General features: G+C 43.5%; 1 protein-coding gene across 1 annotated transcript; it reads right to left on the bottom strand.

Annotated features, from left to right (window-relative positions):
- Positions 1–2,999: 2,999 nt before the first annotated feature.
- MMD (monocyte to macrophage differentiation associated) lies at positions 3,000–27,567 on the bottom strand. The gene is made up of 7 exons (XM_090291493.1): positions 27,282–27,567; positions 20,145–20,226; positions 16,201–16,361; positions 12,683–12,757; positions 10,961–11,062; positions 9,022–9,091; positions 3,000–3,537 (listed from the first exon to the last, which is right to left on the bottom strand). Exons 1-7 carry the CDS (start codon positions 27,305–27,307, stop codon positions 3,337–3,339), a joined length of 717 nt encoding a protein of 238 aa, XP_090147619.1. The 5' UTR covers positions 27,308–27,567; the 3' UTR covers positions 3,000–3,336.
- Positions 27,568–27,909: the final 342 nt, after the last annotated feature.

Below are 27,909 nucleotides of genomic sequence, written 5' to 3'. Positions count from 1 at the left end.
TCCCACAGGACATGTCAGTGACTTAGCCCAGACCAGCAGGATATGTTAACTAACCCGATGGGGGGAGGGGGGAAGCAATGAGATGCAAATGACCTACTGAATATGTTAATAAGCAAACTCCCCTTCACTGAAATGTGCGGTTGGCAAGTTTAAAAAGCGCGCCTGCAGAAGTGCGGGTGGGACTCCTACGGGCCCCTGAAGAGGCCTGGGAGTCCCCATTCCCTTGCTCCCCTTTCTCGGTACTCCTTTGGGCCCTCCAGTCAGTCTGGGAATGGCCTCTCCACTCCACCCCCTTGCCCCTTTGTTCCCTTCTCAGAGCAAGGCTGCTCTGACAGGGACAGGCTGTGAAATTCACTGTGGGGCTGGCGTCTGTGGGGTTCGGGAAAAGGGGCAAGATCGGGAGGACTCAGTATGGGAGCAGGCCGTGCTGAGAAGGTTGGTCTGAGTATAGACTCCAAGTCAATGACGTTTTTAAAGCAGAGGACAGACAAGCTCGGATTCTCTTATAGGAAGATCACATTGATAGCAAAGTGGAGGATGAGCCCATCTGATGGCTGTGACCAGTGGCAGGGGGTACAAATGAGGTGGCTGCAGTCGTCTGACTGGGGGTTGTCAGGACCTTGCAGTGAGAAGGGACGATCAGGGAGTTGTGACTGGGGTGGAGGTGATAGCTCTGGCTGCCTGGTTGGATCCGAAGGGGTGACAGAAATTAAGGACAGCTGGCTGGCTATGGCCATGCCATGCCATCAACTAAGAGAAGAAACTTCACAGAAACGGGCTTGGTGGGGGAAGGAAAGATAATGAACTTGGTTAGAGGCTGAGTAAAACATGCCTGGGGCATGTGGGCAGTGGATTAGAGATCCAGCCTTCAGAAGTTTGGGGCTGCTCAGGAGGCTGATAGGGCAGTGGTGGCCATTTGCGCTAGACGTAGGTGAGGTTACACTGATGGGCCGGACAGCAGAATTCTTGGAAATAATCACACTGCCCGACACCTAGGCTTCAAAATTACATTTGACGGCAGGTTGCCTGAGGGCTTATTGAGGCTCTAAGCGGTGTTTTCCATGTGCAATTTTCTTTTCCGTGCATGCCTAATGAATTTTCAGATCAAATGTGTTTGTTTACTTTTGCTGCCTGAAAATGCAATGGTGTATGGTAAACATGAGGCTTTGGAACTGGACAGACCTGGATTCCTGTCCCAGCTCCCTGATTCTGTTTCCTGATGGCAGCAGTGAAAGAATTACATCCCACACTCAGAGTGGGTGGGACTGCCATATGATAATATGTCTGGTGGGTAACCCCAGCCCTATAGCATATTATATAAGCTAAACCAAAAGCCTATTCTTGGTAAAGATATCATCATTTATAAAATGTACACTCTTTAGGTCCCAACGGGCATATCTTAAACTGAGACTGTGTGTTGATTGATGTTGGAGCTGGCTCTGGCGTTCTAATTATTAAAAAGTGGACTAGAAAGTTCTAGATGACAGGGCACATTTGTTTTTCTTCCCACCCTGACTTTAAAAAAAAAAAAAAGGTTGGTATATGAATGACAAATGCTAGATAAGCTCAGGCTCTCAGAAATGCACGATCATGTTCATAGTCGTCTAATTTAGAGACAATGGAACAAATCCAAGTAACAATTTTATTCTAGTCTACAGCCACAGTTTTTTACATACATTTTAGTGGTTTTGACAGTGTTACTTTAGAGCAGACTTTAAATGAATCCACAGAAGTTAATATATTAAAAATAAAATATATACAATAAAACAACAGGCATCCAGATGTTTGGAATCATGCAGGTAGGGGTGGTCTGGTTGGTGTTATTGCTGAGTACCTTGCCTATTTAAAAATTCACTAGCGAATATTAGTTCTTCTATTCTTCACTCCCATATAATTCACCAAGATGAGAGAATTCTAAGCATACACACACAAAATAAACCCTCTTTTTAAAGCCGTATCAGTATAAAACTTCAATGAATAAGCCTAAATGTATCATCAAACCAACAATTCCATTGATTAGACCCACTAGAAAATAGTCAATATCAGCACCTAATGTAAAGGCAAGGTTGTCTCATTTAGTAAAACACCAACAGGAGATTGATTAATCAACAGAGCTACTAATGTGTTAATCTTAATATAAGACACTGAGGGAAAACCAAAAAGAATACATTTAAATACCACTCCACTGAGCTAGAATGTAACCCATGGACTACAGACACATGAGCTTCTATCTGTCAAACAATGCTTTAAATAGTTTTCTATCTTAAAAAAAAAAAAAAAAAAGTACATCGGAAGATGCAGAAGAAAGGTAGAAATGTGAATTTATGCATCTAATTCCACAGTTTAAAAATGAATACCAAACTGATCATATAGAGCTAAGTGACAATGACTTAACCGTCAGGCACCAGAGAGGCAATACCACTATTCACTGTAATTCCTAATGCTCTTCAGGAGTTCCCAGTGGATGGCCACCCCAACAATACGGTAACACAGACCGAGCGCTCATCCACTGCTGAGAAAGACCCTGAAGAAAACATGGCAAAGGCGCAGAGAAAAGGCTGAATCTTTTGAAAAAGTTAATGATATCAAAATACTTTTCCATCATTAGTAAACCAAACTAGGTCAAGTATATGGCCCAAAGCAGCATGGAATTCAGAATCAGAGGTTGGCAGAAAAAGTCTGGAAAACTGCAGTTTTTAAAAATTGGCAATTTCTCCATGGCTAATAAAACTATCAGAAGAGGTATAATGTTTGTTCGTTTGTGGAATGTTGACAGCTTGCTGCAAAAATTCACATGAATGAGGAACCGCAGAGATGCAGGTCAATGGAACATTATTAAAAAATTTACAAAAAACTAAAGTTACTATTTAAAAAATAACCATGTTATGCCAAGATGAAACATGGTAAAAGTAGTATAACTTCTGTCCATGACTCTACACAGCTGATGGGAAAGTGATACAATTTTCTCTTAAAAAGGAAGCTTTGCTATTGCACTGACTTTGACAACCTGACCTAGTAATTTAGAAAAATCATGTAGTAAAATCTGTAAAATTAAAATACAAAATTCTGGTTTGTAAACATCAGTTGGCCAAGTCTATCCAGAGTCCTGCATGATAGTGGAATGGAATGAATAATTAATTCACTACCTTATTCATTTGTTCTGGAAAATTCCAGAACACAGCATTTATACTTTCACAGTAATTATATTTGAACTATATAAAGAAAGTCAGTGCAGCTATCTTCTTTTTTTTTTCTCCTGTGCAATATTTTGCTCTTACCCCACCCCCAAGTGCCATTATTGAAATAATACTGGTTTGGAGACCTAGTACAGACTGGTCATAAATGTCGCATAAAGTCTGTAGAACTTCGGTAAAGATACTTCCAGATGGCATAGTAATGCACTGCAGCTGCCGTGGCCACAAACAGGTGCCAGATGGCATGGGCAAATGGAATGATGCCATCGCTCTTGAAGAACACAACTCCTAGGCAATAAATTAGGCCCCCACAGGCAAGTTCGTGAAGTCCATCGGTGTTATTCTGTCAACAGAAGAAACAAAAAGGTTTTGATGTTATTCCGATGTGACAAGCTAAAGAGATTAATTGCAATTCCCCCCTAAACTTCCTGATTTTCTAGACAACAAAGCAGCTCTGCCTAGACAGACTCCAGATCAGTAAAAATGAACTAAACTTAGAAGTCTCTCATCCATCCACCTGAATGACCCTTTGGGCTGAACATCATTTTTTAAAATTGATTTTGGAGGGGGTAGAGGGAGATGAAGAAAAAGAGAGGAGGGGAGAGAGAAACATTGATTTGTTGTTCAACTTATTCATGCCTTCATTGGCTGATTCTTCTATGTGTCCTGACTGGGGATCAAACCTGCAACCTTGGTGTATTGGGATGACACTAACCAACTGAGCTACCTGGCCAGGGCTGGGCTGAACATCTTGATGGAACCAAGTAATCAGGTTACAGGTCCCACAATAAAGAGCAGAACCTTCTGCTCATCTAGGGCCTAAGCAGACTCAAACAGCATCCAGACACAGTAGTTCACTTCAGTATAGCACAATCCTCAGCTTTCATCTTCTGCTTTAAAAGCATTCTTCCTACTGAGGCACGCCCACACCACCCCATTTATAACCTACACTGCAGCCCGAGTTTCCACGTCCCTTTGTCTTCTTCAAGCACTGTTCTACACTGGTTGCTTTCTTGAGACTCTCCCTGTCTCTGTGTTTGACTTCCTTATGGCTGACACAGGAAAAGTCACAGCTAGACGTGACCTCAGAGATCAGGGATCATATAGTACAATATACTTTCTAACCTTCCTGATGTGGCCAGGCCTTTTTGTCCTTGAGCCTGTATGTTTCTTAGCTCAGCAGAAAGTTAATAGGCATGTGTGCTTTAACATAAAAAGGAGAATTTTTAGGCCAGTCTTGGTTTTCAAAGGCTGAGGCCCACCCTCAAGATTACACTGGGTCGTATGAATGAGAAGAGAAGGGAAGCAGGGCTGCGGGAGCTGATGAAACAAGCCAGTCGCCTGGATTCCTGGGAACTCGGAACAGAAAGGTCTTGGGTTCTGCAGGGGAGGTGGAAACCTAAGCCAAATGGTGGCAAGGCCTCGGAAGGGAGCAGGTGTGTGGGTGTCCCAGAGGCCTGGGCACTGAGAGCTGTGACCTTTCGAGCCCTGCAGGAGGTCCCATGGCCAGTCTAGCAGGGAGCATGAGGAAGTTCTAATGCAGCGGCCTACTCGCATGGGCCCCATGGGCCTAGGCCAAAGTAATGGTAGCAACGGATGACCATGACCTAAGAACCAGGAGGAGGGCAAGGGCCATGGGTGAGGATCAGCCCTATCTTCAAAGCTCACATTAAGCCCCCATGGTTTTGGTAGGATCGAAAGATGGAAAGGAAGCCAACCCTGAATAGCCATAACAGATTTCTTATTAATCTCGGTAAGATGGAACCTCAGCCAGATTTATTGTTATTTAACACACAGTATTTCCTAAAGGTTATAAAGCAATTCAAACCCATTAATTATGCAAAATTCTCTGTGTATGTGCATGAGGGCAATATTTTAGAGGTTGGTTAAGGCTTTCATTGGATTCTGAAAGAGGGGTATGACTGGCAAGTCATCTAACATGACCTCCTTACTTTAGAGATGAAAAGAAAAAGGCCAGAGGATGAAATAACTTGAACCAAGTCCCATAGCTGGTCACGGCCCAAGATACCACTACTTTGCATTCTGCTACATCAATAAGCAAGAGACCAAACCAAGTACATGGGTTGATATTGATATATATTCTGTTGATAGTTCCTCAAGATACCACACTTACCTTACTAACTTTCCAAGAATCAAAACATAGTTAATTCTCAAACAAAACAAAATGTTTCCTTCATTATCAATGTCATTATTGTGTTCCTGTGTACCAGGCACTGTCTGAAACCTTGAATGTATTATTCATTTAATCTTCACAACTCTGCATTATATACTATCATTATCCCAAATTTACAGTGGAAATAACTAGAACACAGAGTAAATAATTTGCCCAAGGCCACATAACTTTTAAGTGTCAGAAGGATTTGAATCAAGGTCGTTTGGTCTCTGAGCTTAATTTTTTTTTTTTGGGGGGGGGGTGTCATTTTAAAAATAGATGATTAATTTACAGTGTGTAATACGTAGATCTGAAGTGATAAATATACCCACCTATGTAACCTGTGCCCCTATCAAATTACACTATGATCCCAACACCTCACAAAGTTTTCAGTTACCCCTGTCCAATCCTAGACCGCCCCTTACCACAGACTAAGTCTATCTGCTCTAGAACTTCATGTGATAGAATTCTACTGTATGTACATTTTTGTCTGAGTTCTTTTTTGCTCAATATAACATCTTTGAGATTCATGTAAGTACTTATGTATATCAGTCATTCATTCCTTTCTACTGCTTAGCATCCCATGTATATATTTATCGTAATTTGCTTATCAATCCTTTCCATTTGGGGTATTATAAATAAAATTAATATTGACATTGTTTTACAGGTCTTTTGTAGATATGTTTTTATTTCTGTTGGGTAAGACCTTTTGATTCCTAAGGGTTTAATTTTATAATATATTCCTAAACAATTTTCTAAAGACTTCTAGGAAGATGGCAAAGTGGTTATATCATTTTACACGCCCCCCCCCCAACAATGAATCAGGGTTTCAGTTATCTTTACATCCTTACCAGTACTTGTCAATATTTTTAATTTTCACCATTTTACAGGGTGAATAGCAGTAGCACATCAAGGTTTTAATTTTCATTTCCCTGATGACTAATGATGTTGAGCACTTGGCTTGCTAGATACTTGCATATCTTTCTTTATGAAGTGCTATTTGAGTGTTCTACCAATTTTTATGGAAGTGGCTTTTTATTATTGATTTGGAGTGTTTTATATACTTAAGATGCATGTCCTCTGTCAGATACATATAAAGTAAATATTTTCTCCAGTCTGTAGCTTGTCTGTTCATTTTCAAGTTCATTGATCTTTTCTTCTGAAGTATCCAATTCGTTGTTAAACTCTTCCAATAAATTTCTTTCTTAACATATCATGGTTTTCAGACCTGGAATTTCCATTTGGTTTCTTTTTATAGTTCCACATCTTTTCTGAGACTTCCCCATCTGTTTATTGTTTTAAAGCCCTTGTATGCTACTTTTGACATCTCTGTCATTTTGGATCTGTTTCTAATGACCTGTATTTCCTTTGATATGTGCGTCATGTATTTCCGCTTCCTGCTTACTTAGTAATATTTTTTTTGTATAAGGATGCCAAGTTGTTAAGAGTACAAATTTTGTTGTCTTCTCTATAAAGAATGTTGCGTTTTTCTCTGTTGGGCAGTTTATTTGCCGGAGAATCAACTGTATCCTTTCCAGTCTTGTTTGGGAGCTTTCTTATCGTAGTTCCCGGGAGCATCCCGCCCTCTCGGGCTAGAGGAGCTCTCCTAAGGTGTGGTCCTGCTGACTCCCGGAGTTCCTCAGCACAATCTCCCCACTCGTGCTGGTTGGAGCTCTGCTATTTCCCCGCACTAGGCACCCTCCGGACTCTCCATTTACCCCACAGCCTTCCAGCAGCTGCGCGGGCCAGGGCGCGCATCCCCTGACCAGCTGTGTCCTCTGCCTGCACCACCTACATCACTCCTACACTCTCCCTAGGCTCCCACCTGCCTTTCTGAATGAGCTCAAATATCACTTCCTCTGGTACAGCTGTCTTGTGCTCCCACAGCAACCTGTGCTTTCCCCCGTCAAAGATGTTATAAAACTTTATTATAGCTTCTTCCTTCATATGAATTGTATTCTTTTTTTTTTTTTGAGATAGACTTTTATAGAGGCACCACTTTAAATAAGTTCATTACTTCCAGAATGTGTTATATTAGCTGCTTATTTTTAACCTCAAAACAAGCAGAAATAGAGAAAACAAAAAGAACAAAAGAAAAACCAATCATGAAATAGTAAAGAACATGAATCTTTAGGGAATGCAATACTGTAGAAAACTACATTTTTTAGAAATTAAGTTTATTGGGTGACTTTGGTTAATAAAATGCTATAGGTTTCAAGTGTACAATTTTATAGTGCATCATGAGTATATTTCACACTTGAGTCTAAGTTCTGTGGGGGCAAGTGTGGGGAATATCCTGTTTGATTATAACATTAGTCACCTGCTTCTTACCGCTTGTAAAAATGCCAATTAATGATTTAGGCTAATGAAGACACTGGATAAACCTGCTCTTATGATACCCAGAGGAAATTTACTCGAAGTTCTTCTCTAATGACTGATCGGCTGTCTACACAGACCTTGCTTATTATATTGCTCCGGGTGTCCTCATTCGCCCTTTAACCGTGGCCTTCAAGATGGATTTTCTCATTTCAGTCCTTCACCTCCCCCTGCTCGGCCGTCCCAGTTGCCTTGGCGCTAGGGAACTGTTCAAGCCATCATACACCTCATATTTCAAAGAACCTATTTCATTACATTCTCATAAGACATATTCTCTGAAAGAAACGTAAACAAACCTGCAACTCCTAAAACCTTCTACAGGTGTTGTGGCCAGGCCAAGAACTACGTACTGTCAAACTGCATTGTTATAGTGTGCTGTGAGCTCAGGGGTGAAATTACAGCAGTTCTGACCATGGCAGGCTGAGAAGAGGGTGCAAACTGAACACTCTGTGACTTCCTCAGTTAACACAGCGGCCAGTGCCAAAAACGTAGATAAGACACTGGAGTATACAAGCTAAAGGCACAAGTAACCAGCTGGATGGGATCTGAGCTTATGATGATATGTTTTTGTTTCAAGATGACAGACAGATACAGATTTCTCAAGGGTAATTTGGTTTGAAAGGGAGTTCAAAATGTACCTGTGCAACTGCCTACGACAGGTGATGTGACACCTTCACCCATCCAAGTCCCCAAGGGAAAGTGTCAAGCAAAGTTAAAACAAAACAAAACAAAAAAGCTTGTTCCCAAGAAAGAGAAATAACATGACTTATAACAAGTGAAAGAAAAAGTAAGCTGAAGGAATTTGAGAAATATCCAATAAAAGGTTGAACCAAAGGACCTCTTAAGGTCCTTCCAACTTTTAGGACTTAAGAAGTCAGTAATTTATATTTTCCCCATTGTAAGAAGCCTCAGAATGTGCCCGCTTCCATGGAGTCAGGGTTAAGACACTAAGTAATACCCACCTTCACATAACCTCACACCTGACTGTGGTTAAGAGTGGGAGGGAGGGTGGCGTGAACAGAAAGGTTATCCCAAAAGAAACAAACACAGAGGTTACCATATAGAAATAAACACACTTAAGTGTATATTTTTTCCAAACTGGAGACAGTAGCTAGTACAAGTTGCTGGCACTTGGTAATTTATATATATTTGAGTCTCTAGTTAATGGACTTATAACTCCAGAAAGAAATGCTACCTTTATCTACAGACATGTTATGAGTCCTAGCAATTTAAAAGGAAATAAGAAGAAATAACTAAAATTATGAAGCCATTTCTTACCATTGATGTCACCACCAAGGCTGGAGAGAACCCCATTGTGAGATAGAAAAAGAGCTCAACCACCTTATACCTGCAGACGGAAATGCAGTTAATTTAATGTGTCTATTCCGATAATACTTAGACCATTTCCATACCAGTTTTCTTTTTCTTTAAAAAAAAAGTAAATTCAGCTATTCAATTAAAATGTATTTTGCCAGTAGGAGACCATTAGGCCTCTAACTGAAACACTCTAGGCGAGTAACAACGGACTAGCATTTCTTTTAGGACTAAAAAGGCATCAGACTCCAGTGCCCCCGGAAAATGTTTTCTGCCCAAGTGGTTACTGTGGAATCCAACCCACCATGCATTTTCCCTTCCAGTCCCAGTATTTGCCTTCATTACCATTCTAACCCATTGCTATAAGAACTGAAATCATGAAGGTGGGCAGGGATGCAGCCCGGGGCCTAGTGTATCAGTGGCAAAGGGACGGTGGCCCTTGGAGACAAAGGGCATGCATTTTTGTCTGCCTCTTAATTTTGCTTCTGCACAAAACCCTCCAATCTGTAAGGCTCATCATCACATGAGGCTACAGAAATGTCTGAAACTTAAGAAATTGTGTTGAAATTCCGCTTACATTTCTACCTAATCAAACTAGACCTCAAGTTCCTCAAAAGACAGGGGCCAGATTTATTTATGTAGGATCTGCAGGGCCTAGAACAGTGCCTGGCACACTGTAGGTACTCCCTAACACCTGTCAAACCTAATGACCAAGCGTGACTCGCATCTCATTCTTGGTGTTTTATACTCCTAGTCCACCATGAAGTAATCCTATCAGGGGACCAGGGAAGAATGGGTTTGAGGTTTGGTTTACATGAACAGGTCCATACTAGGAGAAAAGACAGGGGTGTGACTTTACTTCCTATTTTATCTAAGGGTATAAATGAGGGGTTTGAGTCCAAGAAGCAAACTGTTTTCTTGGATTTATATATACTGCACGATATCACTCAGAATTGCTAATCGTGGTTAAAAATGCATTTAAGGAAATTTCAAAGTTGGAGAGAAGTTAGTAAAAACTACCCTTCTCTTCTGAAAAGGAAAAACAATGTCATGCTTTGTGGTAAATAGAAATTATGTTCAATTCTCAGAACCATCCTGCCAGCCACACTAGATAAAGAACTTAATAAACTGGATCCAATGACAGCAATTTCATGGGTGTGAGTTTCTCAGATTCAGGCATGTGGAATAATGAGAAGAGCCAGGAAATAGGAACTAGGACACTTGGGTCCTAATTGCAGATGAGTCACTAATTAGATGCATGTCCTAAATATCCTCATTTTTAAAGCATGAAGCTGGAATAGGTGACTTTGAAGGTCTCTTGAGCTAGATGCTAAATATATATTAAGCTTTCCTTTTGATATTGCTTAACCCTTAGGACTATGAGCTACAAAGAATGAATTGTAAAAATGTGCCCCATGGTTAGGGTATAAAGTTTAGGTGCCCTTCCAAACACCCCTCTTCTCAGGGGATCCTACTTTGGAACATCCTGTAGGCTCCTATCTAGATAAGTGTTGTGTTGAGCACTTAATATCTATTGGTTTCAATCTGCATAGGAAGCTAAAAAAGTAGTTATTTTTCTCCTGTGGTAACTGTCAATCACAGAGGATAAGGCTGGTCTGCCGATAAGGCCAGTCTTCCTGAGGATGTGAAATGAGGTCCAACTGTGTGTGAAACGACAGCTCACATTGTCCCTCAAATGCACCGCACCATACACATGCCATACACTTCTTTCTGCGGCAATCTGCCCACCAACAAATACCAAATGGTTCTGAAGATCTGTTTAAAATGATATATTTTCTATTTATGTATTTCTACTATTTTGAAGTGCAAATATAAATTGTGATGGAGATAAAATTTAGGCAGTTAATTTTAAAACTATCAAATGTAAATTATTTTCTCTTACTTTTCATGGTAGAGAAATACATAAATGGTTCCTCCAGCTGCCATGAGCCAGATAAACCAACGCATATGAGATGCCAGGGGTCCAAGTTCACGGAGATTTAACCTAAAAATGTAAACATGACAACAAAGAACAGAAGTGGTAAATGAAGGGAATTCATAGAGCCAGTGTTTTTCCCTAGTCTTGAAAGTCAGGATAAGACCAGGAAGAAAAGGCACTCAGCACCCATGGAGGCATTCAGGTAACATTTCAAACTCAAAGATAAAATTGTCATTTGACCTTTAAGGGTTAGACTGGTTCCAACATGGTTTAAAAACAGAACTGGCTGAAAGGAGAGCTGTAGAAGGGAGTCCCAGCACACCTGTGAGGCCCGACGGCCTTGCTGGGCAGACCGCTGTAAAGCCGCCTTGCCTTATTATTTCCGACCATGTATTTGAAAGAAGATCACTTACAAAGTTTAATGAGAACCCTGTACAAAATCCTGAACTGGGATCACATAACCACAGCAGATACCTGATACACAGATCAAGTGTCTCCATTATCCCTCTCTCTTCCAAGACAGAACATGAGAAGAATTAGCCCAATGTATATTATAGAAGACATTTTTTTGGAATTGTACCATGGAGTCTTGTGAAGCCTGAATGTTAAAATGCTGCAAACACATTGACACTAATTTCATATTAAGGATATGAGAAAAACGCAAATGTTGTGCTGACTGGCTATTACTATAAAATTAGTATTTCCATGTGGAAAAGGTACCACCTGCAAATCAAAGATGACATGCAAACAAACTGTCTATTATAAATATTTGATTCCTCGGCCTACATTAAAAAATTTTATTGACTTACTTTAAATTGAGGTATACTTCACAAAAGCCTCTAAGTGTTCTCCCTCCAGTATAATGCAGACCTATAATTTAGGACCAGGTGCTGGAGAGAGCACTTACTTTTTACTCCGATAGATAATTAGGTTTCTCTTGCATGATAGATGCTGCATTACTCAGAATCTAGAGGCCTGCTGTTTCTAATGACTATGGTAGTTGATGGTATACTATGAATTTACGAGTGTTTAAAACTGGACCATCTCTTGATAGGAAAAACAAATGTTTCTTTAATTACAGGTTTCAAAGCAACAAAAGATTCCATCTGATCTCTATACCAAAAGGGCAGAAAGATCAAGGAAACTGACCAAAAAACTAGATATTTTAAGTAGCTAATAAATTTGGCTAGTCTCTTACTCATATAGCTAAAGAAATGAGAGATGCACTTCATATATACTAACTACTGTGCTGTGAACTGAAGACAAACAGTATAAATTTCAGAACTGAGCTTGTTTTCCTCATACATATTTATAGCATTTCCACTTAGACAATCAGATGTCTAAGCATTCTGAACAGCAGCAGAAGTATGCAGAAAAGACTATGGGAGGCAAACATAATGGATTTGAGAAGTAAGGGAGCTACCTACACACAAGGTCATAACACTTCTCTTGAACGATTCAATACCAGATATATATTTTTAACAGCAGCAACATTCTCCCCTTAAAAATCTGCAATCTGACCCAAGTAAGTCCAAACAGGACAAAAACTGCAGGTACGCATGTGTTGGGGGTGGGGGGTATACGCGTGGAGGCTGGGCACAGGGAAAAGAGGAAGGGAAGAAAGGAGGACTGAGGAATTCTACCCTAAAAGCACTATCTTCAAAAAATAGGAAGACTGTATCTTACCATGGCGCGTAAGAAGCAGCAATGAAGAAATAGATAACCATTCGATCACACATGTGGAAACAATGCTCCACTGTCCTAAGAGGGGAGAAAACCACGTTAGACAAAATTTATAGAAAATGAGGCTGGGAGCACCCCTCCCCTGTGCTGCAATTCCCGTTCCTGCTCTAGTTCCTTGTGGCATTTATAACTTGGCCTTGGAAGTCCAACAGTGACTTTTAATAATATGAAGCCACAAGTAAGAGCTTTATGTTCTTTTTAAGACTGCACGTGCAAGACAGACTAACCATGTATGAGATACAGGGACAAACCCCACAATAATCAGGAACTTTTAAGTGGTTAAAATAAACAAACAAAATCTGTCTTTTTGGACGGTTTTCATTTTTTAAAATCCTATCTAACAGAAAAGTGCAATTCTCTGAGGGCAGATCACCCTCAACCCCCCCCATCACAGTGTGGGCACAAAGGAGTGATGCTCAGCAAACACCCTCTGAAGTCACAGTCTTCATGTCTTCTTAGGCTGTCTCTAGAGAAGCTTTTACTTCATACATCTTAGTGTAGACTGTGAGTTGTAATAAAGGGAATTCACAAACTAATTTAGGAACAGCAATAACAAAAACCAGAAGAAAAAAGAAAGAGAGACACATATTTGCTACAAGAGGGTGGCCGCCTGGATTTCTAAGCGAGTTCCTCCTCCCAAAACTGGAAGTCAGGAGATGGGCAACGATCTGGTTCACTGAGGTCTGTTCACAAAATGGACTAGACAGAGTCCACCCCTTACTGAAGTGCCGTATTTTTTGCACTATAAGATGCACCCGACCATAAGATGCACCTAGGTTTAGACGAGGAAAAACAAGAAAAAAAACACTGAACCAAATGGTGTACTAAAATATTTAATAAAACGTAACGGAATAGTATTTCAACCATGTAAAGTGAACAGCAGTCAAACAGTGGTATTAAGAACCATCATCACTGTCATTAACAAATGAGGAGTGACTTGAACTTGAAGGTTCAAGCACTCTTCTAGTTTCCTGGGAACCCCAGGTCAGGTAATACACATCGCGGTCTGTGAGGCTATATTTGCTCCATAAGACACACAGACATTTCCCCCTACTTTTGGGGAAAGAAAAAGTGTGTCTTATGGAGCAAAAAATACGGTAATTTAAAAGTACAAATGCGCTGCCTTGTCTTGAACCTGTCTTCAGTGTCCGGGGGGCAGGAGCTATGCTCAGTGAAGCACCGCTATTAGACTCCGCCTCACCCCACACACAGTGGCAACCAAATCTGGCTGAGGATGTTTTAGTCACAGCTGGTGTCAACGAAGAAGTGAAAATAATTTAGCTCACAGGTCTAAAAAGGCAAACACTACATTAACGCTTCTCAAACCTGACTGCAGGTCAGAATCACTTGGGGAGCTTATAATAACCAGTCATGGACTCCAGTCCAGAAGATTCTAATTTAAAAGGGCTAGAAGATGGGGTAGAGGATGGAGGGAAGAGATTTTTTGTTTGTTTGTTTTTTAAATTCCTTAAATTACTATGATTCCTAGCCAGGTTCAGGCCTTTCTAATTTTGCTTTCTAGATCACCAATTTTCAACCAGTATGCCAAAGCATTTTAGTAACTAGTTTATGTGTGCCCGGAGCTGAAAAATGTTGAAAATCACTGTTCTAGATTGTTCAGCACTGTTAATAGCAGGTAAAGTCAGACCTGCAATTTTATTCAAGATTCTCCATCCACCTCTGTGGCCCTCACTTTCCTCACATATAAAATAGAAATAATAACGCCTCTATGCTCGCATCTGTGTGAGCATTAAATGACATAACGTGGCCCTGTGTTTAGCTTGGCACCCAGCACGCAGTAGGTACTCAATGAATACTTCCCTTCCCTCTTTAAATTAAGGCAGAGCAAAACCCGCACGTGAACTGTGCACCGGAAACTGGTCTAATTTTGTTAACCAGTGTCACCCCAATAAGTGCCACAAAAGGGAAAACGTCCACACGTGGATTATGAGAGTCCGGTTTCTATTACACCTTCTCCTGCAGCTCCTGCAGGGAGGCCCTGGAGACTGAAGTAGGAATCTACAACTCTTTATTGATCCAGAAATCTAGACATCAAAGCCAAGTCAGCCGAGGCAGCCACAGCACTGCCCTGGGCCAAGAAGATAATGAAGTGTTCTGGCCTCGTGACGGTGTGTCCTGAGGAGCCAGGGCAGGTATTCCTGATACTCTCATGTGAGTGTGCCCCTCAGCTCCCTCGTGATTCAATGCTGTGGTTTTATTTTAAGCCCAGGGAACTGTCACCTTGCAGGCAGAGGTAGCAGACCATATGCTGTAAGCAATATTATAAAGGATGGGGTGAAAAAATAAAAATGAAAAACCTCAGGACTGGGAGTCAGACGTCCTGGGATGATCAGATTCTGCCAGTACCACGGACCCAGGCAAGTCAGGCCACATCTCTGAGCCTCAGTTTTCCCAGGTGACAGTTACTGGGTTTGGATTAGGCAATCGATCCCTCAGCACCCATCCAGCCCTAAAACTCTATGAGATTTCTACATGTGAGGACACCAATCTCTCATAAATCCCAAATCCAGCATGTCTTTTTGCTCTTAGATTGTTTGAACAGTTTGAGATATTTTTGGACATTCTATAAAACAGAAAGGTATATTCTAATATTACTTAAGTCACTCTATGTCTGCTCTGAATCCCGCTTTTTTGAGATGAAATTGTGCCCTTTGGGTTATGCAGAATCTATATCATAAGCGATTATATGGTGCACTTCCCTTTGTATTCTCCTAAATTGATCCTTCACTCAGAGGAGGAATGTTTTTACATCCTCATCACTGAGAGGCTAGGGACCATGGAATTTTTTGAAAAGTGCCTGACAGCTAATATTAGCAAAAGACATGAATTGCGTCTGGAAAGATACACGGGACCTAATTCAGAAAGCTGAACCTTACAAGACCATGAACCCAGGCTGTAGTATACCTCTTAACATCCCACAGTCTTGGTCTTTTGTAATTTTCAAATCGTTTTCACATGTATTATCTCACTTAGCTATCACAATAACCCCGTGAGTCAGGCATTATTATCTTCATTTTAATGATGAAGAAACTAGGGCTCCACGAGATTAGGTGACTTAGGCAAGACTCAAGTGGCAGGGCTGGGACTCGAAGCCAGCTGCTGCCTCCACATTCAGTGTACTCGGTCACTACTCACAGCTGCCGCGCTCTGACAGCTACCTTAGTGTGAATGGGCTTAACTTGTAAGCTCTGGGGAAGCAGTGCAGTTCCGTTGGTGGTTTCTGAGCAAAAGGAGCAAAGACCTGCCTTCCTCGAAACACATGGGGGTCCACAAACTCCGTCCAATCCATGGAAAATTTCCTAAGTAATGGGACAGCACCATGGTCTGCAAGGCAGGAATAGGTCTACTCTCTTGCTTCCTTTGCCCAAAACGTGCCAGAATGGGAGGCTAACCCGAGTCAGCTATTCTGGTCTTCTGAAAAAGCAAGCAATCCACTGTACCTTAAGTGGCTCTTCTTCCATGACACAATGTGAAATACTGTGGACACAATGAAGAGGGCACAGAGGCCCATCCCATAAATCCAGGCTGTTATCTTCTCCCAGCAGTCATCAGACAGCCGGTGCAGGAGGGCGCTGCCCACGATGGCCGGGACAATGAGGAACTGGGGGAAAGGCAAAGAAAAGGAAATATCCTGACTTCGCCCAACAGAGACCTTTGTTAAAAACACATATCCCATTGTCTGGATGGACCAGAGCTGACCCATTCACTGACTGAAGACGTCCTGATTGTTTCCAAGTTTAGGCAATTGTGAATACAGTTGCTATAAATAAACACTCATGTGCAGGATAATAAGAAAAGTTTAGAAAGGTCCCTTCAAAACAGACGTGTGCCTTTCCTGGGTAGTCAGAGGAGAGCCAGAAGAAGTAGTCATTTGCACAGGAAACAGGTACTGTGGTTCAGGGTCCAGGAATTGTGCACAACTTGAATTCAAGCAAATTTTATTCAACTTTGTATGTATATAACCTACGTATTATACTAATACTATAAAATAATTTAGTCTTTTTTAGACACTTTTCTTAAAGGAGTAAATCTGTCTCCTTTTCTAGACTATACACTAGCCAATATTTTCCCCTTGAAAGTCTCACTAAATGCAACTTTCAAAGGGAATAATGACACCACAAAAAAAGGGAAATTTATATTAACACAAGAAAATGCCAATATGACATAACAGGAAAACTATGAAAGTACATACAAACACTACATACAAAATGAAAAAATGCACTGAAGTGTTATTTCTATTTTTATATACATTTTTCAGTATTTTCTGTTTCTTATATGAGCGTGTTTTGATTTTATAAGAAAAAAATTAAAAATTTAGAGTAGCTTTTTCTTCAGCAATAAGAAATAACATCTGTACTGAGGAACACAGCCACTGTGGGGATGGGGAAGGTGTGGCTACCGGTTTCAGGGGATCATTTAGAATAAAAGGCACCTTTTTATTTTTTAAAAATTATACTTCATTAATTATGCTATTACAGTTGTACCAATCCCCCAACCTCCACCCAGCACCCCCCACTCCCTTGGACAATCCCCCCACCATTGTTCATGTCCATGGGGTATGCCTAGGTTCTTTGGCTGCTCCACTTCCTATGCTGTACTTTACATCCCCATGGCTATTCTGTAACTGCCTATTTATACTTCTTGATCCCCTCACCTCTTCACCTATTTCCCGATATCCCCTCCCATCTGGCAACCATCAAAATGCTCTCCATCTCCATGGTTCTGTTTGCTCTTGTTTACTTAGTTTTTTTAGATTCAATTGCTGAGAGATATGTATTTGTTGCCATTTAATTGTTCACAGTTTTGATCTACTTCTTTTTTCTTAAGTAGGTCCCTTTAACATTTCATATAGTAATGGTTTGGTGATGATGAACTCCTTTATTTTTTTTCTGTCTGGGAAGCTCTTTACCTGCCCTTTGATTCTAAATGATAGCTTGGTGGGTAGAGCGATCTTGGCTGTAAGTCCCTGCTTTTCATGACTTTGAATATTTCTTGCCAATCCCTTCTAGCCTGCAAAGTTTCTTTTGAGAAATCATCTGACAGTCTTATGGGAACTCCCCTGTAGGTAACTGACTGCTTCTCTCTTGCTGTTTTTAAGATTCTCTCTTTATCTTTAACCTTTAGCATTTTAAATATGAGGTCTTGGAGTGGGCCTCTTTGCATCCACCTTGTTTGGGGACTCTCTGCTTCCTGGACTTGTATGTCTATTTCCTTCACAAAATTAAGGAAGTTTTCTTTCATTATTTTTTCAAATAGATTTCCAATTTCTTGCTCTTTCTCTTCTCCTTCTGGCACCCCTATGTAGTGAATGTTGGATCGTTTGAAGTTGTCCGAGAAGCTGCTTAGATTATCATCATTTTTTGTTTGTTTGTTTTATTTTGGATTCTTTTTTCTTGCTGTTCTGATTGGTTGTTTTTTGCTTCCTTATGTTCCAAATCACTGACTTGATTCTCGGCTTCATCCACTTTACTGTTGTTTCCCTGTGAATTGTTCTTTATTTCAATTAGTGTATTCTTCATTTCTGACTGGATCTTTTTTTATGCTGTTGAGGTCCTCACTGAGTTCCTTGAGCATCCTTATTGCTTATCTCCATTTTATTTAGTTCTTTTTCGGCAGTTCTGATATGTTCTTTCATCTGGGCCATGTTTCTTTTGTCTCCTCATTTTGGCAGCCTCCCTGTGTTTGTTTCTGTGTGTTAGGCAGAGCTGCTATGACTCCCTGTCTTGGCAGTATTTCCTAATGTAGAAGGTGTCCTGTAGGGTCCAGTGGCATAGCCTTCCCTATGCCCAAGCTGGGTACTCTAGCTGTGGCCTCCATGTGGGCTGAGTACACCCTCCTTTTGTAGTTGAGCCTTGATTACTGTTGGTAGATCAATGGGAGGGATTTACCCAGGCCAGTCAGCTGCAAAGATTAGCTGTCACCACTGACCACCAACCTCCACAGAGGACCAGCTCTGCAGGGGCAAGGTGGTAGCACTCTGACATACATGGTCTGTAGCTGACCACTGGGTGTGCTGGCCTTGGGGTTCCCTGGTGGTGCAGGCCAAGGTCAGCCCCACCTGTGTTCTGCCTGGGCCACCCTGCCTGAGCTATACAGCAATCTGAGGTGGCTGCTACTTGTGCTGGACTTGGAGATGCCCAAGTGAAGCCAAGCTGTGAATCTAGGCTGCTTACTGCTTGTGTCAGGCATGTGGCACCTTAGCAAGAGTGATAGAGGCTTGGGACCACTGCGGTCAGCTAGCTGTTGCCTGTTTGACAGGATTTAGGGAAGTTGTGAAGCATAAGCCAAGAACAGCCATTCATATGGAAAAGCGGCTGGGGTGGGATGGCCTCTCTGGGGATCTCCAGGGTGGGGCAGACAGTGTTAGCCGGGTTGATGGAACCTCAGATACAGCACCAGCCTGTGGGCTCTGTGGCTCTGTGGGGGAGGGTTCAGAAAAGGGACAATGGCCTGCCTTTCTGTCTGGAAGAAGGCTGTCCCCCAGCTCTCGCCTTAATGCCAGACACTTCACTTTCTCCCTGTATGCCACTGGTGCCTCTTAAACTGCTACCCCGGTGCTGGAGCTCAGAGGGAGTGAGTCTGAGTAGGTGATTCCATGTGTGGGTTCTTTAAGAGGAACTGCCTGAAACTCCAGCAGTTTCTTCTGCTGACTCAATCCCTGCTTGTTTTGCAGCCAGAGTTATGGGGGTTTATTTTCCTGGCACTGGAACTCTGGGCTGGGGGCCTTGTGTGGGGCTGGGACTCCTCGCTCCCAAGGTAACCCTCCCGAATCTTTTGTCCACCACACATGGGTGTGGAAGCAGTCCCTTCTGCGTCTACACCCCACCTACCCATCTGGATGGATGTGGTTTCTTTAATTCTGTAGTTGTCAGACTCCCATTCAACTTGATTTCTGATGGTTCTGAGTGATGGTTCTATATTTTAGTTGTAATTTTGATGTGGTTGTACAAGGAGGCAAGCCATGTTTACCTATATTGCCATTTCAACCATAAGTCCCAAAAGCACCTTTTTCAACAAATTGTGAGCTCTCTTTGCCAAATGGACATGGCTGACTGCCTTTGAAAGGTGATTCATTTCATTCCAGGGCTATAGTATTCATAAATAGTTTTTTTGGTTTTCTTATGACGAGGGTACTTACTGTTACTCATTTTAAAGACCCTGTCAGAGAAAGCAAGTTCAGGATGGACAAAGTTGACTGTAGGTCAGGGCACTGGACATGGTCACGCAGTTTCTGGTGACATGACCCAGCACTGATACTCTGGTAGGTAAGGTCCCAGAGATGGGTAAATCCAACTAATCAGGCAGAGGTTTCTAGAATTAATTGCTCCTTCTTACCCGCAAAGCCTTTTGGGAAGAGTGGAGAAGGCAGAAAACGCATACTCACTGCATGTGTGTAACAGTTAGCAGCATGTTCATAACAAGTTGGTTTGTAGCGGCCATTGGCTGGGGCCCGGTGGTTCATGAACCTGCAGAAACAAAAAGACATCATGTGAGAACAGCTCCAAGTGTGTGAAGAGCCATGGTTGTTCGGTCGATTCTAAGTGAAGAGATGACTGCTGGAAACACCTAGTTAGGGCAGCAGAACCAAAGCCACTTGACAGGTGTAAACTGAGCCCACAGCAATGATGCTAAAACAAATACCCTAGTTTACTCTTTCAGTTTATTCAAAAGAAAAAACTACCAACACAAAGCAAACAGAAACCATATCTACCCCTATCAACTGATATCCACCACAGTAAAAAAAAACCACCACCACCACCAAACCTTAACTCTTAAGAGAAAACGAATCAAGGGAATTTTTCTAAACTTTACAAATTTCAGTAACTGCCATTACGTGAAAGGGATACAGTGCATTTGAAAGGTTTCTATTTCTCTCTCAAAATTCATAAAGCTTTATACATACAGATCTCTAAGCCCTACATCCTATGATTAGCCGGCCTGTCCAACAAGTTTTACTCTGTTGCATTATCTGTTTCTGGCATCGGACAGCTTAAATAAATGATACCTGGCTGCCCCTAGGCCACCTAAACAAGAGGTACATTTTCCCGGGCATCCTTCCTGAATTAAAACTTTGCTTCAAAATCCAAATATATGACTAGCAGCTGAAAATTTGACTATCAGATTCAAATATACACACAAATATACATTTTTATACACATTAGGTAACTAAATATCCAAAGCTGTGACACGTACGCGCTCCACACGTCCCTTGGGGCAAACGCTGTAGCAATCAGCAGCGCGGGGAAAGCATGGACGGCACAGAACCTGGAGAGACCACCGGCATTCTTCCACGCCAGCGTGTAGGTGAGGGTCCCCCAGCCCCGCCCACACCCATGCCACGTGAGGGATTCTGGTGTAAACTCAGGAATATAAGCAAGCAGCTGCCTGAAAGAAACAGATGGAGAGAAGCAAACGGAGGTAAAAAAGCCCAGGCCGCATGCCGGTCTCAGAGGCCCGGCTGCATTCCTGTGCTCCAGCCTGCGAGATGTCAACAGGCTTTGCACAATAAATTATCATTTCCCTTGGGCTAGTGTGGAGCGGGGGAAGGGTGGATTTGGTTATTTGCCACTAGGGGTTCTGACTAGTCACACCTTATTAATTAACACATTGAAAAATGGTAGCAGGCTGAACCAAATGGCAGGGCCACGTAGCCAAAAATAGGCTAAATCACATGGGTAAGCCATTCTAAACAGTGTCCAGTTTATGAACAAAAGACCAGCACTTTCTCTCTGAGTTAAGCGGGAACATTATTCGTACAGCAAATAAATGAAAATAAAATGGCAGTACCTACTGACCCAATATCAAGTTCAAAAGGAAAGTCCACCGGGGAATGAATTTGGGAGAGTGAAGGACCACCGACAGGTTAGCTATCTAACCAGTGTGTAAATACGCGGGTATACTTATTGAGTGAAATTCATCAGATAGCCTGCAAACTGCTTAAGAGAAACATGCAGTTAACGGCTTCAGAATTTATCCAAGACATTCTCACACATAAACAAACTTTTTCTCCCCTGATGATCCTTGAAATAATTTTACTAATTTCCTAAGGGATGAGAGTGTTGCTATCCAGCTTATAATAGTTTAAAAAAAAAATGACACTCTTGGGAAGAATGCTTTAAAAGTGTCCCAAGCATTCAAGGATGTATCCTATCATTACCCTGAGCCATAACAATAGAGCTGTAAGTAGCATAGCCTATTAGGAATTCTAAAGGGTCAAGAGCAAGGCTCCAAGATGGCAGAGGCTAAGGTAAAACTGAGAGTGCTCTGTGTAGAGCCAGTTAAGTAGGGTTTGTCTGCCCACCACCAGGCTGCAGACTAAAATAGTAATTTATATCTCTGGCAGCCCAATCTAAAAATAGACCATTACACAGCAACAAGCATGGACTTTCATGTTTTCTCCTAAAAGCAAAGAAGCTGGGTGGCCATGTTTGTTACAGCTTAGTCCCTGCCCACCTGGAATCACTCAGGTTAAAAATAAACTCAGAAGTTGTGGAGAAAAATATCCCTCCCCCCCCATGTGACTTCAGGTAGTTTCTGTTGTGGACAGAGCCAACATTGGGCAACAGGGACAGGTAAGAGCAACCATGCTAAGGGCAGGTCACTGCCTGGGGTCAGTGGGATAGGGAGCACAGCTCTGTTCTTGGGAAACACAATGCAATTTTTCCATTTCTCCCTGATCTGTCAGTGTACAGTCTACTCTGCTGAAGAAATCACTCCTAAGACCTGAATGATGTAAAATGCAAATCAACTCCCACACACTGAGCCTATTCTGTTCCCTCCCAAAAAGAATAAGGAAGGTTCTCAAATGTTCTGGAAAGCAGCAGCCGTTTATGCCAGGCCCCTCTACTGAAGGCAGTGTAACCCTAACGGCTACCCAAAGCTAGACTCGAGTATCCAGCAGGCTTTGGAGGGTTTGAGGAAAGCTGACTTAGTCCTGGGTACGTATGGCAACCACATTCAATAGAGCTATTGTTTAAGGCAGGGTTTGCTCCTCACTTTCTCTTTCAACAGGCTCCCTTGCTTCCCCCCAGCCCAGGGTCTTGAGGCCCACCCTGCCTCCCTAACCCCAAGACTGAATTTCAAAACTATAGGGAGAAAGAACCGATAGGGACCGCGGGACACTCCCTAGCATACTTTAAATTTAGCCCGAAGCACCTTTGGAAGGTAGATCTGCATTCCACCAGCAGATCTCAGAGGCCTAAAACCCAGTCCCGGAAGTTGTCCGGATTCCTGCGTGTTCCTCGGTCTCCAAATGCAAATGCTGCCGCCTCTACCTTCCACTACCTTCCCAGTCTGTTTCACACCAGTCCACCTCTCTACAGCTCCACAGATCCTACCTAAAATCAAGACCCTGACATCTCTGGTCTATAAAAATGCACATTCTTTTACTTGGTCTCCCTGCTTGTCCCCACAGACAGTCTTCTTTATACAGTAGCTACAATAGTCTATTAAAAACCGGATCACATCACATGCCCTATTCTACTTCAAAGCCTGTCTTTGACTCCTCGGAGTGGTCCCTGAGTGGTCCACAAGCCTGGGGTGGTCCAGCCATCACTTCTTCCCCAGCGCCAGGGCCCTACCTTCCTCCCATTCCCACCCTCCAGCTGCACCACCTTTCTGCTCCTCAAACCACCAAGATCTTGTCTGCCTCAGGGCGTCTGCATTTGCTGTGTATTTCTGCCTTGAACATTCTTCTCCAGAAAGCTCAGCTCAAATGTCACCGCCTCAGGTTTTCCTCACCATCCTACCTGAGGTATCCCTTCAGCCCTCTTAGGCCACCAGAGCCCTTATCATATCTAGTAAGATATTTTAAACTTTTTTTTTTATTTCACCTTCCCCCACTGTAATGTGAATTCCATAAAGGCCATCATGTCCACTATTTCATTTCAAATCCCAAGCACAATGCCCAGTGTATTGCGGGAGCTTAATAAACAGGCGCTGAATGAGTGAATAGAGGACATTGTGGCTTAACTGTTTTATCTTAACCAAGAAATATCTCACTGCTATTGGGTCCACTGGGGATGCAGCAGATTCTGCATGTAACAAAGAGAAACAGACTCTCTCAGAGCCCAAAGAACTCTGACTCTTGTGTAAAGACAATTGTTAAAGGCCCAGACCATGGGCATTCCAAGGGCTCCTTCAACATCACTTGATGGGGCAACATACCGTGAACCCTATGCACAGTAAATTATTAGTTCCCCTTCATGGAATGGGCATATTGCCAGAGGTGGTGACAGTGGCGGGGCACATTTAACTTAAATTATTCAAAGAGGGAGGGGACATTTTTAAGGACACTACCTCATGCCTGTGGTTCAGTGCTCTGGGAGCACGTACCGAAAAAGACAACAGGCAGTCCTGGAAGACTTCCTGATGTTTTAGAATGAGATGTCTCACCTCCTATTCAATTTGAATGGTGACAAGACTGGGGCTGAAGAAAGGAGCCTTCCTTCCCTGGGATGTTTGGTTGCAAGGCTGGAGAAATGAGTAGGCACCAACCAGACAGAGGAGAAGCTCCTGTGGGTCCTAGGCCTCCAAGGTATACACAGAGGTGGCGCAATGTGCGCAGTGAGACAGAATGAGCTGAGCTGGCAGCACGGTGATAAAAGGGACAAGAAATTGAACCTTTGGATCTGCCCTTTCCTAGCTATGTGACTAGGGCAAGTTCCCTTTTATTCTTGAACCGCATCTGTTCTTTTGGTAAACGGGTATAAAACTCGTCTTCCAGGGTTACAGTTGAGGATTAGATGAGCAATATACAGGGGTGGGAAAAAGTACATTTGCAGTCATTCCTAAGGCAAAAAACATGCAGCTTATGATTATTGCAACAGCTTTATTAACTCAAAAGAATGTCACTCACAACTGTAAACCTACTTTTGCCCACCCCCCTGCATGAATACCCAACCACTACCTGGCAAAGATTGGCACTCAGTGTTAGCAGTTCTTCTAATCAGTCAGATGCTGTGAAAGGAAGAGAATGATGTTGGGGGGCAGGGGGAGTTGCTGAAATGTAGAAAGGATAAAGCAAAAAAGATAATATGCTGAGTCCCAGTGGAATTTTTCACATCCTAAGCTTTTTGAAGAAGCTGTGCATACATAAAGCCCCCACTTAGCACAGGGGCTAAGGTTCCCCCAGCCCTCCTCCACAGCAATGGCAGAACTCTGCAAGTTGATCCGAAGCTACAATGACCGCCAAGTTTCCGTTATGAACAAACCAGCAGGGTACTCAGGTTTTCTCGTAATTTAGGCAGAGCCACAAACTATGGCCTAATGAAATGTTTTTACTGCAATCAAATGCTCTTCAGTTGAGGCCTGATAAATCTATTAGAAGGAGCACATGCGTTCAAGACAGTGTGCCCTTCCCTCTGGTGCCTCTGTCACTTACCTACCTGCAACTGTTCTGAATGATCAAAAGATATACAATGAACATGGTTTTAAATATTGAGGAAATAGTACTCTTAACATTTCAATGTGTGGACCACAAAATCCAGGATTTTTACTATATTACTTTCTACTCTCAGGCTTTATTTCTAAGTTCAAACTGACCCTTAGAAATATCTTTCCAATCTAGTCTATGATATAAAAACAAGAAATTATGGATGACTCCGTCTTCAAAGAAAACCAGGGTAGGTTCAGATGTCATCAAGAAAATAACTGTTCAATAACCATTGCTATTGTGCAGCCACTGGGAAAATTACAAAGTCTATGCCACAGCAAAATAAAGTATCTCTATTTTCCATTTTTAAATGAGTAAAGTAGAGCACAAAATCACATTACAACGGCAATAGATTAGGGTTCAGCAAAATGAGGATATCTACGTCAGGTGAGACAGTAGGATCCTAAACGAAGTGCTTTCTTTTTCATTTCTCTTAACAGTTTTAATGTTTGTGCAACAAAGAGTGAAACAGGTTCTTTCTTTCTAGAGAAGAACTCAAAGGCTAGGAAAGAAATACAAACTCTTAAATAAGGAAGGGTAATTTCACAGAATATCACCACTGCTCTCTGAAAACAGGAAGAGCACAGACATGCAGAAGCAAAACCAAATCAAACAAACCACATGCGCACGGCTTTGCCAATCATGCCTGAACGCATGTTGCAGTCTCCCCTAAAAAGCCCCCCAGTCTTCATCCCTGACTTTGTGGTCTAAAGCGAGAACGTCATGGTTCCTTTTGGCCTTGAGAAGCATGATAGGATGTTCCCAGTGGGGGAACGGTGCCAGGCATTCAACACCTTGGGCGATATTCAGAAGTTAATCCAAAATCTTCAAACTGATCGCCCTCTTCGCACGGCCCAACCCACCGCAACGCTTCCGAGGCATTGCTGGCTCCTTTAGCCTTTGGGACTGGGGGAGGGATGAAGTGAGCATAAGGAGTGAGTGGGCGCTGAGGGATCAGGAAATTGTAAAGAAAACAAATGCACTTTAAAATTTTAAAACAGAAGGCCATGCCTAAGAAGTCAACAATGACCTCCTCGGAAGATCGCGTGCATTCCTTTTTCTTCTCTCCAATTCCCCGCGTCACTGCACACGAGGCTAGGTTGCTGGTGACGTCTGGGACTGGAAGAGCTGCCCGATTCAGACAAAGAGATGGAGAATTACCACAAACACAGGGGAGGTGAACTTTCACCTATTTAAACGACGAAGAATGAGAAAAAAGCTTAGCGCTTCCTCTCGGAATCATCCGCCAGCCTCCATCCATGGCTAAGCGGCGGAGACCCAGAGTCGGTCGGGATTAAGGCCACGGTGCCTCCCAGACCGGCGTGCTCCCCAGCTCCCCAGTCAATGAGCAGCCTGCCATCCTTCCGGTGGCGCCTCCTCGTTTCCTAACACAAGCGCCCCAACAGCAGATCTTACCACCCGAATACTAACTTGGCCCTTCGCGATGCCCCTAAGAGCACCGCGCTGGGGCGCTAAATAAGCCTCAAGCCCGGACGTAGCCAGGGCAGCTGAATCTGTGTCGCGTGCCTCAGTTTCCCTATTGCCAGGGCCGTTGACAGACAATGCACCCAAAACGCCCAGCAGCCCAGCTTTACGACAAACCTCGCTGCAGGGCACAGCAGCTACCCGGCCGGGCTTCGTCGTGCACCGGGAACTCCCCACACTGTGGGTAAAGGGGTGGTGGCCAAAGCCAGGGTCCGAGGACCCGGGGGCAGCTCCTGCGCCTGGGATTCGGGTCTCGGAGCAAGCAAAAGCGCCGCCTGGACAGGGATCGGGCGGTTAAATCGAGTGAGCAATGGTATCCCCTGGGAGGAGGCAGGCTGGGGGTCTGGGATCTGGAAATCCGAGGTCCGCAGGTGGCGAGGCACGGGACCCGGGTCAGGCACCAGATCTCGGTCCTCGGAGGGAGGGGATCGCCCAGGGACTGCAGGGCGGGGAATCCCCCGGGAGCTGGTCCCCGGCCAAGGCGCTGGATCCACGGGGGGGATGGATCCAGGTGTGGAGCCGGGACCCACACACACGGGAGGAGGTGAGATCTGCGACTCGCTCCTAGCACGGGTGGTTGCTTGGGGGCTCCATCACTCTCACCGCTGGAATCGATTCTTGAACTGCATTGATCCTCGGCTCCTCCTGGCGGGCCCGGAGCTCAGTCTCGTCAGCGCCGGCGGCCCGGCGCGCGGCCCTCATGGGCTTGGGCTGCTCCAGAGGCCAGCTGGGTGCCTGGCGGACCGCTCGGCAAGGCAGGCCCGGAGTGGGCCAGGCCGGTGGTCGGGATAGGGCCGGGGCCAGACAGGGTGGCTGGGGGCGGGAGGCAGGCCGCTTAAACGGCCGGCACCTCCCGCCTCCCGGCTTCTCCGCCCCTAGCACCCGAGCCCCGGGCCCCGCCCCGGAGCCCCGCTCCATCCTCGCTGGCTCCGCCCACCTGCGTGCTTGGCTACCAGCACGTCACCAGGCCGGCAGCCAATCAGCACACCAAGCAGCGTGGGGCACTGTAGCCATTCATTTCTGCTGAGCCCCCGTGGAGGGGCGGGGCCTCGCTGCGGAGGAGTGGGGCACGGTGCGGTGGGGTGGCGAGGCGGGCTGGAAGGGCAGCGGACTTCTGCAGAGGGTCTTGTTGGACCGTAAGAATAGAAAAAGCAGAGGGGGGCAAAAAGAGAAATTATAAAGGGAGAGGTGGGTCAAGAATCTTAAAAGCAATTGTGAAGAAAATAGCAAC

The sequence above is a fragment of the Furipterus horrens genome, unplaced genomic scaffold, assembly GCF_987537825.1.
Source record: "Furipterus horrens unplaced genomic scaffold, mFurHor1.1.pri manual_scaffold_11, whole genome shotgun sequence".
Lineage (NCBI taxonomy): Eukaryota > Metazoa > Chordata > Mammalia > Chiroptera > Furipteridae > Furipterus > Furipterus horrens.
Note: the sequence above shows the minus strand (reverse complement) of the source record. Positions and strands in the feature narration are given on the sequence as shown.